Source organism: Oryzias melastigma, linkage group LG20, assembly GCF_002922805.2.
Source record: "Oryzias melastigma strain HK-1 linkage group LG20, ASM292280v2, whole genome shotgun sequence".
NCBI classification, from domain to species: domain Eukaryota; kingdom Metazoa; phylum Chordata; class Actinopteri; order Beloniformes; family Adrianichthyidae; genus Oryzias; species Oryzias melastigma.
In genome coordinates, this window is record NC_050531.1 from 4,284,685 (window position 1) to 4,296,080 (window position 11,396).

Consider the following 11,396-nt stretch of genomic DNA (forward strand, 5'->3'; position numbering starts at 1 on the left):
CATCAACCCAGGCGGGCCCAAAAAAAAAAAATATTTCTATCTGAATGCCGGATCTTTTGATCAACTAGGAAAGTATGAATATGGGGAAAAAAAGGGAAAATGTAAGATGAGTTATAGTATACATAGAATGATTTTAAAGAAGCAAAAACACTCTGAAGATGTAGCAAAACAAAATAAAATTATTGTGTTTATCCACCAAACCAGCAGGAAGTCTCTGTTGCTGTACTTAACTGTAGATGGATACCCTAATTCGGCCACAACACCTTCAACTTCCTTAGAGAAGCTTCTTTAAATTTGCTTGATTTTTCCCTAAGAAGTACAGCATAGATCAAAGTAAATCTCAGATGATGTTTAGTCATCAACCGGTAGAGCACCAAGTGTAAAATGTTATGAAATTGTGGCCAAAATCTGATCAAACTGAGGACTAGATTTTACCAGCTGACTTTGTCATCATTATAAGCTGCACGCCGCGAGCCCAAACTTAAATAACGATGTGCTTTTGATTACCGTTATGATGCCTGTAAAATGAAAACAGCAAGAAGGCCATAACTATCAGAGATAAAGACAATCAACGCCTCTTTTTTGTGTTCATTCTAATTCAGAGAGACACTCTGCTTGATTGTTTTACCAAAGATGGACATAAATGATGATCCGCTGGAGCATTTATGCCGACTTTAACAGATGCAAATAAATGTCTGTTTCATTGCTGAAAACATTCTAATTTCTACATCTGGGGTTTTAAATGATCCTCCGTCTTGCATGACTAAAGCTGACAGAGAAGTCTGCTCTGAGAAGGAATTGGAATTCCCTTGTATCCCCGTCAAAGGATGGGTTACGTTTCCTGAAGCTGCATTTGCACCGATTTGCACGTCAAATTTGCATCAATCACGTGTCAGAGGAGCAACTGCCAAAGTTTTTCTAGACTTCATTTGTTGCCTCATCATTGAAAACATGGATGATGTTAAGCGAGTAGCTTGGGTTTCTATGTTTTGGAGAGCTGGAGTGCAGCGAGAGCTGTACCCAAATGACGGCCATTTTTAAACATTACTTCAATCCGACTGTGACCCAGTTTGAAAAATGTCTGTCCCGCAACCTTCCTTGATCTGCTGGACCCTTGGCGGCGGACCTTCCTTGATCTGCTGGATCCTTGGCAGTAAACCTTCCTAGATCTGCTGGACCCTTGGCGGCAGACCTTCCTAGATCTGCTGGATCATTGGCGGCAGACCTTCCTAAATCTGCTGGATCATTGGCGGCCGACCTTCCTAAATCTGCTGGATCATTGGCGGCCGACCCTCCTAAATCTGCTGGATCCTTGGCGGCTGACCTTCCTAGATCTACTGGACCCTTGGCGGCCGACCTTCCTAGATCTGCTGGACCCTTGGCGGCCGACCTTCCTAGATCTGCTGGACCCTTGGCGGCAGACCTTCCTAGATCTGCTGGACCCGTAGCAGCCGAACTTCCTAGATCTGCTAGACACTGGGTGGCGGACCTTGCTAGCAATGCTCGACGTTGGGTGGCGGAGCTCACTCCGCCGTTCTCACCGGGTAGCTAGCTTTTGTAGCGGGCTCAATCGCTCCACCTCAATGGGCTCTGTCATAGTCTCTGGCATCCCCGCGGCCACAGTGGGTTAAGAAAACGGATGAAAGTTCAGAACGAAAACCCTCTTATTGAGCAGCCATATTGGACTTGTTTCAACCTGCTGATCAAGTCACTGAAAATGCCCAAAGCTGAGTTCCCATTAGTTGATGCTCTGAAACTCACCAAACTTAGCATATTGACCACAGATCCTGTCTGCAAACGGACTTAACATTGAAACTTGACGACCCTGACGCAAAAATCCTGTCCAGTGTGATTGCAGCTTTCTCTGATGTTTGGAAATGCAAAAAAAGGACCAACTTTCATTCCTTTAATGTCACCCGGCCCGCTCGGAAACTGCCCTCATCTGCTCTTGACCTTGCACTCCTTCTTCCTCCACTGCATCATCCTCTGGCCTCTTTTTGTGTTCTCTGAATTGTATCTCAATTTAAAGAAAAACGTCTTTTTATGTCCGTCCTGATGATAGTCATCAGGGGATTCAGATGCATCAGCTTTTGATGCTCTGAACCTCTAACTAGCCCTCTTTTGTTATTCATATAGGCTGCATATAAAGGGTGGATGATTACTCAGCTTACAGAGAGGCACGCTCAGTGCATGATTAAAAGGGCTCGCTGAATGCGGTGCACGAGGCACCGAGATGAGTGTGTCAAGAAAGTGCAGCAGGAGACTCGAATAGCTCTGCCTGACCTGGAAATGCATTTAAATTCACAAAAAAAGGAAATACTTTTTTATAGCCAGTAATAGTATTTTTGCCCTGGGTGCTCCGTGGGTCTCCATTTTAGCACTACTAAAGTTATGTCCAGTTGATGCTGCCACTACCAGGAATACAGGACTCCTGTCTGCACTACATGAAATATATACTCGAAAACACAACGTCAACGGAATCCCTTCATCCATTTTCCTATATACACCCAAACTTTCTAAATTTTTGTTAGCAACAATTGAGATCGTAAAAAGACCTCTTTGTTTCTAACTATTTGCTTAAGATAAGAAACACGACCATGTGTCAATCTTTTGACTGTAAAATTCTCCATCGACTCTGCTTAACTTTTGGGATCTGTTTTGACAGCCTGAACTGGTTGTTCTCAATGGTGAATTGCAGCCCGTCTCCACAAAATCAAATTTCTCATCCTGACATCAAGCTCCCATCAGGCCACCACTGGGCTTCTGTTTGACTCCAGTGCAGTTTTACTCTGTTCAACAATAAGTCCCACCAAGAGCCAATTTAAGACTTCCACTACCTTCACACCGGACATGATTCGCACATCAGGGGCATCCACTTTCAATTTTAACTCGATGTACAGACACAATCAGAAGTTTTGATCATCAGGCGCGGCGCCATGGTCTGGGAGCAACACGTTTTGTGTCCTGCAGCTCAAGGTTTCAAGAGTTCAAATATCTAAACTTTGGCGAAGAATCCACGTCAACCAATCAGGAACTTAGCTTTGGCCTATGACACGTTGATGACGCTACCATTGGTTGGAGTCGGAGTATAATCTAATCGTTCTCTTCCGAAAGTAATGTAAAAAAATTTTTTTTTTCCCTCCTCGGACTAATGCTGGTCAGTAAGTTGTCAAACTGGGTCACAGGAGACGGAAGTACCGCTGAAAGCGGCCGTCATTCAGATGCAGCTCCTGCAGTAGATGGTGAAGCTCACTGATTGATCTTACCAAAAAAAACTATACTTCAAGTATATGCTTTAAAGCATACCTAAGGATTGAAAAGTATATTACAGTTTACTAACAAGTATACTTCTTAAATTGACTGACTTTTAGTTTAAAAAAAGTATATTCAGAAGAATACTTAAAGTAACCTTTCTGGTACTATTAACTTACTGGTAGTAAAGTTTAAGTTTATTCTAAGTTTATGACGATAAACTTTGAAGTATATCTAATGTAGCTTTTACGGGTTGCTTTTAGTTTACAAGTAATAAACTTCTGCTGATTAGTCCTGAGGACAGCATGGACGGCGCCGTCAGGTTACTTTTAAGGATAGTACTTTAGCTTTTCTTTCTCCATTTTATTTGTTTTCTTCTGTGTTTCTTATTATTACGGATTTATCTTATTATTTTACTGCATGTCTTTGTGTTTTCTGTTTTTATTTACAGCACCTTGACCTGTTTCCTTTAACATGAAAGGTGCTATACAAATAACATTAATTTGAATGTGAATTTAGTGTATTAAGATACAGTTTTAATATACGGGAAATATCCCAGGAATACATCTACTCCAGTTTTAATGCTGTGTAAGAAAATGGTTAAGGGCAATGACAATTACTGGCTAAATACATTTAGAATTGTAGTATAATATGAAGTATAATCCAAGTATATGTGACAAGAACTTATAAAGTTTATATCTAATAAGTACCTAATAAGTAATCTAAAAGTATACAAACCTAATTTTAGTAATAAAAAAGTATGCATAAAATAAACTTGTGTATACTTACTTTAAGTAAAGGGAACTGAGACATGTAGAGGTGATTATGATGGTTTTGTACAACGGCTTTAAATAAACCTGATCTCTCAACATTGTTTGTGTTTTCCCTCCATTGACTTGACATGAGATAAACAGATACACAGTCGATGCTTCTATGTGCAATAAGGGAAAAAAAAAACATTTGATAGTAGCTCCTCCCACACACACCAGGAGCATAAATTTTGAAAACATATTTACGGACTAGCAGGGAGCAGCTAATTTGACGTGTGTCTGAAGAGAGGCGGCTGAAGCAAATTTGATGAATCGCGTTGGAGAAAGATGTACCCAAAAGATATTGTTGTAATTTGTGTGCATGAATGAACAATGGTGCTTTCTATTTGGATTTTGGCATCTTGGATCAAAGTATCAAGTGTCATTTCTACATTTGCAAGAATCTTGAAGTTTCTTGTTTGAGTTGCAGGTCGTTGGCCTCTCCCTGCTTGAGTCCAAACAATTTGCTAAACAACTTTATTTCAAAAGGCAGGAGACGTAAACTAGTTTCAAACAGTATTGGGTCCGTTACATGTTTGGGATAACTTTGCATAGTTGTCCATAAAATATAATTGGAATCGAAGAACAAAAAGAGAGTCTGACTTTCTGAATAACTGGCCAGTTGGTCCATCCTTGTGCTACACCTGTGTGTTTTCTTCCGTAGCACAGCTTCCTTTAGCGACTGTCACTACCAGGCCAAGTTTGAGCTTAATAATGAGCGGAATCCAGTGAGTTTAGACAGGATAACATCAAAATCGAGCAGAACTGGGGGGTGTCGTGTTTTGCACAAAAGGTTAAAAATTGGTTGACTTGTTGGCCAATTTGCACAAAATGGTTAAAGAAAATCCGTGTAAATCTTCTGCTTTTCCAAGTAAATTCAAATGGAGATTGTTGCTTAAAGGCATATTTTTAAGGACACTTTTGCCTCGTTGTGACTAGGGCTGGGAATCACTGGGTGATACGATGCGTTACGCTAAACGCGATACATGGCTCAAGATATTGATGATATTGTGATACTGCGATAATTGCTAAAAATCATCTCTAGTAAGTAAGTAAGTCTTTATTTAAATAGCACTTTTCACAGAGTACCACCCACAAAGTGCTTCACAAAAGATAAAATACAGGACAAATCAATAAAAACAATACTTATGAATAATACAGGAAAAAGATAAAATACTAATAGCAGCAAAAACTCAAAGGTTGGGGGAAGGCAAAATAAAATTAAAATATCAGCTAAAAGCTTTACTAAAAAGAAACATCTTCAGCTGGCTTTTAAAACACTCAGCAGAGAGTTTTGGAGCAACCGTCTGAAAGGCAAGATGACCTCTGGTTTTAAAATGAGTTTTCGTAACGGTTAAAAGGTTCAGGGCTTCAGATCGCAAGGATCAAGCAGGAGAATAGGGCTGTAGAAGGTCAGAAAGGTAGCCTGGGGTCTGTCCATGCAAAGTTCTAAAAACTAAAGTTAAAATCTTAAAATGTATTCTAAAACTAATCGGAAGCCAATGTAACAATGAAAGGAGATGGTGGCATGTGCGCGTTTATTGGCTCCTGATAAAAGTGTTGCAGCAGAATTTTGAACCATTTGAAAACGTTTCAGAGATTGTTTGTTGAAAAAAGGGAATTGCACTAATCTAAGCTTAATGAAATAAAGCATGTATTATCAGCTCAAGGTCAGATTTAGATAAAATTGATTTTAATTTAGCCACATTCCTCAAATAATACATTTTCTCTAATAGATCACATTATAATAAAACAACATATTTTTTAGGAAAATATATCCTTATTTATTTAGCTTGAACACAATCATAATAAACAACTTGTGTCTTATTTTGTACAGCAAATAATAAATACTTTTGTGCAAATCAGTTATACTGTCTTTGACAAGCATTGACACCAATTGAATAGGAATTATCTGTAAAATTCAGTGTTAAAAATAATAAACATGAACAGCAGTGCCACTACTTATTGCAAAATTGTTGTAAACAGCAGAACCAAAAAAAGTAGCTGCCAGACACATTGGTGCCCACGACAACCAGTCTTGAAACGTGGGCCCCCTATCTACCTCCAAAGGAACATCTCACCAAAGGATGACAAATATAACGTTTTACATCTCTTCAAACGGAAATAAAAGATCGATACTTGGTGAGGACCCATCGAGGATCAATCGCAGGACTAAATATTGGGTTCTTGGGTGTAGACCCATGATGTAGCTGTGCATCATAGCAGTGTGACCACGGTGGTTCTCCAAATGTATGGATTCGACATGTCTCAAGTCCCTAATCAATAAAGGAAAATAAGGAGGCGAAGAAGAATTTGGCTGAAAAGAGGACAGAACTTTCCACTTGGATCTTGAGTTGGAAAAGTGCTGGCCGTACGCTTGCTGTTGTTGTGATACCATTCCGCCAATAAATGGATGGTTGCTCCACCCTAACTGGTGCGTTCCATTTTCTATGGGCCTACAACCGACAGGGGACCAAAAACAAAAAGAATCGATCCGGCCTAATGGGTCAATTTTATAATGGATATGCTCAAAATCCCGTACTGGTTCGGTCTGGACTGCTCAGTGGAAGCGAGGCATTGGTGTCTGCTCGCCGTTGTAGCCCAATGAGACAAAAGCCTGACCCATAACATTCTGATCTTTTCCTTTACAAAGCTTTTTGGTGACACAAAGACGCTTGTGGGCCACTCTTCTGTAAAACTCCACCTTTGGAAAAATGAGACTTCTTGTAACCCCACCTCTACTCACCACTTCTGAGAAAGAGCTCCTTGAGTTTAATGAAGTCTGACCCGCACACCTAAATTCTTAGAGTCTGGAGATCCTTTTAGGGGTCAAGAAAGTAGACCTTTTGAAACTGGAAGACTGGTGTGTGTGTTTTGCACTTAAGATTGAGCCTTGAATTAAGCATGTTTCCTCATCTTTCCCTCCATAAATCACGATGAAAACAACGCGTTACCATTTTCAGTCAGCAGTTGATGAGAAACTCAAATGGATAAACAGGAAAACATTCTCAAGAACAAAGAAAAAAAGGTCAGAGTGTCTTTGATTTGAGCTCTTTTGATTTATATTACATGGATGAGTGAGCAGCTACAACAGTGGAATGCCTCATTGTATAATAATGAAATGATTTTTGAAGTAATTTGTAAATGTAATTATTTCCATTATCTGTCTCTGTGGTTTGACCTGACGGTGTATGTGGCCTGTAAGTTAAGTTTATGTGTGTGATAGAATCACCTCTTTAGTGTTCAAACTGCATTGTCAGGTCATACTCTGAAAAGTTTGGGTTTGGTTTAGGTTCATGTCAGTAAAAATACAAATAGGTTCTATTGATTTTGGGTTTGTCCCAGAGCACTTGTCCCTTCCAAACAGTTCAGATTACAGATTGTGATTGGGGAGTAGAAAGTGTAAATGTGTCCACCTTGGCCAGCAGAAGCTGTCCCTCTTGAGTCACTGGGTCCGTTTGGATGATGAACGTGGCGCTCTCTTCCAGGTCGTCCTCCAGAGTGTATGTCATTCTCGCATTGATGCCAATGTCTCCATCGTCTGCCATGATTCTGCCCACTGTGCTGCCAACGGCCGCATTTTCCGAGACAGTAAAGGTGTAAAGGTCTGGGGGAAAAAACATTCTAAGTGTCATGTTCATACCCTGAAACTATACGGTTGTATCGCCCTCAAAAATGCGATATCAAGTGACCACCTCCAATAAAATCTAAATACGAGTAATTAACTATTGCAAAACTTACTTTCACAAGTAGCCATGCACAATTTTAAGAAGATTTTTTAACTGTTTGTACAAAACATCCATGCAGTAATGTTGAAAGTTAAATCAGATTGAACTTTGACCAATCAGCGACTCAAATTTAGTAGTGATGTTTGGATGGCACCCCCTTTGCCGAATCTGCCATATTCTTTGACACACATGCGCAGTAGTGCTAATCCTGATCAGTAGTAGTGTCACAGGAAGTTATAGAAAGACTCTGGTATCATGACAACACTCCAATATAAAAAATAAATAAAAGACACAAGTGTCCAATGCAATATCTGTAAGGAAGAACTTGTGTTCCAAGGCAGCACTGCAGTGAGAGGTCGGGAGATCAGGAAACTTTGGCCAACCAGTCCTTAATATCAAAGAGATATGATACAAGCAGGTTGGTAGAAAAAACTTCAATTTTTTTAATGGCAGATAAATCTGACTGTCATCAGCGTATACATTAAAGGAAGCACAGTGTCCTCTAAGGTCAAATCTGACTTTGTCCCTTCTCTCTACCCCTACCCTCCCATTTTAGGGACATTTGTAGTGCTATTTTTTTAAGGGCCTACCCTCCAAGCAGAACGATACAGAGCCCTCTGTTGTGAGGGTGTTACGCTGTGCCGTGCAGGAGCCGAGTTTGTCTTCACATGGGGGTACTCTGAAGCACAGAAGTTTACATTGGTGACGTGATCGAGTGGAAGTGACGTCCGAAATTTAGAAACCCTTTCCATAACCTTCTGTTTGGAGGGCTAAATGTAAGAGTAAGAAGAAGGGAAGAATTCGGATTGGGCCTTAGAATCAACCCCAACGGAAGCAGAAGAAGTGGCCCTAACACTGAACCTTGTGGAACTCCAGAAGATATCTGAGCTATTCTAGATTTAAAACCATCAAGATTAAGACGCATAGTATGACCTGAACCAATCTAGTGCGGTACCTCAATTTTACGGCTGGATAAGCGGCGTGAGGAGCTGTAAGCTAGCATGTGAACAGATGGGGGAATGAGGGGAATGTCTAGTGAACTGTTGCCGCTCTGTAGAAACTATGTCCTAGAAAATGACATATATTTTTCTTTATTTGGGATAAAAATGATAATTAAAAGACCATTTGAGAAGAGATTATTGGAGTTGGACTTTAAGCTCAAACTCCAAGTGAACAGTGGTGGAGAACATGCTGGAAAGCAATGAAAAGTTGCTCACTAAACTAAACAGAAAGTTGGTGATCGCTCCTTAGAGTCAGCTAAAGTGATAACACGATAAAAAGGGGTGGGAATAGTGATGGAGGATGACGAATAAGACGTTGAGAAAACATGATTGCATCTTTGAGCAGCTTGGATGACTAACACAGCTGCTCCCAAAGCAAAGAAAACATAAATGAAGACTCATAATAATATGCAATTATGTGACAAAGCAAAGGGGCACAGTTCAGAGTGAAGTGTGGCCATCTAATATTTATGGGCCTTTTTACCTGAACATATGAGGCATGGATCCTCTGGTACCTGCAATGAATGTGAATGTGACATTAATAGTTAAAGCTTCATCCTTGCTGTCTACAAAATTGATTTTTTTTTCTCTCTGCATTTGTAGGAAGGTTTATCGCTGAGATGGCTTGGTTTGTTTCCAAAGGTCATGACAAATATCTGCTCATGTGTGAATGATTAAATTCATTCAGTGTGTGGCACATGCAAACGTTCACACACAGATGAGCAGCACATCCCCTTCTCTTTCGCATTTTTTTTCCACTCCCTACTTTTAATTTTTGCTGCTGGCTGAACAACATGGCACGCACAGCAGCGCTGGCAGCACGAAGCCCCCCACCTGAACCCAAACACAAAAAGAAATCTCATTTTGGCGCTTTAGCTGAGTGCGTGCAGCAGACTCACGGCGCTGGAACGTGGGTCCGTTGTCGTTGACGTCCGTCAGGATGACCGTGAGCGTGGTGGAGGAGGAGTAACCGCCGCTGAGGCCCAGCATGTCCTTCACCTGGATCACCACCAGGTACTCGTCTCGAGTTTCCCGGTCCAGGTCAGGCCAAGACGTTACAACAATCCCTGAAAGGGGAATTAAATGGTGAAAGGATTCATCAAATCTCACATCGCCAACATATTGTGCTTATTTTTGTTGATATACACGGAATTGCAAGAATTTCAAGGACTCAATTTTTACCTCTATTCTTCCTTCTTACTAAGTGTTTTGGTAAAAAAATGTTTGTTCCCTTCCACATGCACAGAAACTCTCTAAAATCTGCACACGCCTAGTATCTGGTGAAAAAGAATTTTGGACATAGTGAATGACCATCCTCAATCTTCAAAAAAGGAGACAAGTGACATCACAGCAGAAGAAACCATCAAAGAAATGAATGGAGCCAAAATCCCTTTTAGGACTCTAAAGCTTCGTTTCCACTGAGCGGTTTGTTTTCACGGGCATGCGTGGTGTAGACCGCTAGCTTGCCCCTAGCTAACTTATCACACCGTCGCCAAGGATGGCAAGGAACCTTTGCAGTTCCACCACAGCCTTGTTTGAAGGCAATTTCGATATAGAGGTGTGACCAAAAGAATACACAGGAAACCGCAAAAACCCGAATTATAACTAACGTTAGCTTAAATGTGTTGGTGTTTTCTGATGTCATCATTACTTTCTGCCAATCAACGGTGACTACAGCGGCTCCGTCCAACTCAGTTTCACTTTTCTATTTACCTACAACCGATTGGGGCCCCTGAGAGGTACGGTTCGGTACTCATTAATGGGTCCGTTTTACAATGGAAATTTGGATTGTTGGTTTGTCAATGCGTAATTGGTGATTTGGATAACTGTTGGTGACAAATGTATGAGTTACAAATCAACTGAATCGAATAATACTATTTACTCTCCATATGGAAATACCAGACCTTACCGCTAAGTGAAAATGAGGCTTAAATCCATCCCAAACTTTGTAAAATCCACAAACAAAAGATACATGTTGGTGATATCTAAAGGAAGTTTTGAAATTATTATTATTTTGGCAAATGTGACAATTTTACATTTTTGCACAAATAGTTTTTCACGAAATTTCGCACACGATATTTAGTCCATAACCACCTTTAACTTTGGAAAGTGGTCGCCATCTTGAACTCCCCCCACCGCCACCAAATATGAATAAGTAAATCAAATTAACACCTTTTACAAATTTGTATTTCTTCGAGAGATTTTCATGTCTTCTACAAACTCCCTAAACATCATTGTGAAGGTACTCGAGGAAAAAATGTTGGATTTAGAAGTTGTACATTTTTTACCAGCGTTAGCTTGTCGAGCTTGCAAAAATGTTGTACCCTCGTTACTAGCATAGTTGCTGCAGGTATGTTAAAGTTGTTTCAAACTGAATGAAATATGTAAAAATAAATGAAAAATGTGTAGATGAAACCAGTATTGGTAAGGGTGGCTAAGGCCATGTCCACACGTAGGCGGGTATTTCTACTAACGCATATCTGCTGACCTCCGTTTTACAAAAAGTGTTGCGTCCACACGTGATCGTTTTAAAAACAATTCCATCCACACTAGGGCTGGGAATCACTGGGTACCTCACGATACGATACGATACGCGATACATGGCT

At 40.4% G+C, this 11,396-nt stretch overlaps 1 protein-coding gene across 3 annotated transcripts in view; it reads right to left on the reverse strand.

Annotated features, from left to right (window-relative positions):
• Positions 1–11,396, reverse strand: part of cdh19 (cadherin 19, type 2) — a 54,795-nt gene that overhangs the window by 18,000 nt on the left and 25,399 nt on the right. For all 3 annotated transcript variants that reach the window (XM_024280415.2, XM_024280418.2, XM_024280417.2), the window contains exons 5-6: positions 9,690–9,857; positions 7,478–7,668 (exon numbers count right to left, since the gene is read on the reverse strand). In XM_024280415.2, coding sequence (XP_024136183.1) covers positions 7,478–7,668; positions 9,690–9,857 — 359 coding nt within the window. The remainder of the gene's footprint in view (positions 1–7,477; positions 7,669–9,689; positions 9,858–11,396) is intronic.